Here is a 1,137-nt window from a genome sequence, read left to right as displayed (position 1 = left end):
TGGTAGTTGTAGTGGTTGTTGGGGAGCTGATGATGTTGGCAGTAGTAGTGGTGGCGGTAGTAATAGTAGTAGCAGTGGTGGTAGTTGTGGTGGTCATAGTAGCAGTAGTGGTGGTAGTAGTAGCAGTAGTGTTGGTGGTAGTGGTAGTAGTAGCAGTAGTGTTGGTGGTAGTGGTAGTAGTGGTAGTAGTAGCAGTCGTAGTGGTGGTGGTGGTAGTAATGGTGGTGGTGGCAGGATGATAATAGGATAATGTCTATCTCCCGTGTTTAGCTTTCAGTGGTTTTCTGATCAAGCTGTCTCGCTCCCACGTCTTTGCTTTATCACGTAAAGGAGGGGTAGTCATGGACGGGATGGCGCTGTTTCTTTAACCACCTGTATATCTCTGACCACCACAAACCACTCCCCCACCCCCCTGACAACATGCACACACATGCACATGCATCCAAATAGACGTATGCGTGCGTGGTTGTGCATATAGTTATTTTAATTTTGTCGTCAGGGACTTTGAAGTGCGAAGTTTCTTCCAGGTGCAAGTTTACTCAAACTATAACTGATTACAAAGATTAATAATAATAATAATAATAATAATAATAATAATAATAATAATAATAATAATAATAATGATGATGATAATAATAATTTCAAGGGCAGCAAGTTTACTGGAGGAGATAGTCCGTTATATTGAGCCCAGTGCTCAACCTTCAGCAGAATTTGAACTCATAAAGGCAGATGTTATGCTAATGGTTCTACCAGCTTGCCACCGTAAGAAGCTTGCTTCTCAACTACGTGGTTCCAGGTTCAGTCCCACTGCGTGGCACCTTGGCCAAGTGTCTTCCACTATAGCCTCGGGCCGACCAAAGCCTTGTGAGTGGATTTGGTAGATGGAAACTGAAAGAAGCCCATAGTGTGTGTGTGTGTGTGTGTGTGTGTGGAGATGCAATAGCCCAGGGGTTAGGGCAGCGGACTTGCGGTCGTAAGATTGCAGTTTCGATTCCCAGACCAGACAAATTTCACTCCCCACAAATTTCAGTCCTTGTGCCTATAACAGAAAGGATTATTATTATTATTGTTGTTATTGTTTTTTTTTGTACTCTTTGCAGCCTCGCCATAGAATTGGTGTTGCCATTGGTGACCAGA

At 43.4% G+C, this 1,137-nt stretch overlaps 1 protein-coding gene across 1 annotated transcript in view; it reads left to right on the top strand.

Moving 5' to 3' along the window:
* The window catches only part of LOC106867521 (fumarylacetoacetase-like), a 17,873-nt gene that overhangs the window by 6,340 nt on the left and 10,396 nt on the right, over positions 1-1,137 (top strand). Inside the window, 1 exon segment of the mRNA XM_052977593.1 lies at positions 1,101-1,137. This exon segment is cut by the window's right edge and continues 6 nt beyond it. Within this exon segment, the coding sequence (XP_052833553.1) occupies positions 1,101-1,137 (37 nt within the window).

Source organism: Octopus bimaculoides, chromosome 28 (genome assembly GCF_001194135.2).
Source record: "Octopus bimaculoides isolate UCB-OBI-ISO-001 chromosome 28, ASM119413v2, whole genome shotgun sequence".
Taxonomy (NCBI): Eukaryota; Metazoa; Mollusca; class Cephalopoda; order Octopoda; family Octopodidae; genus Octopus; species Octopus bimaculoides.
This window is presented reverse-complemented; position numbering and strand designations above follow the sequence as displayed.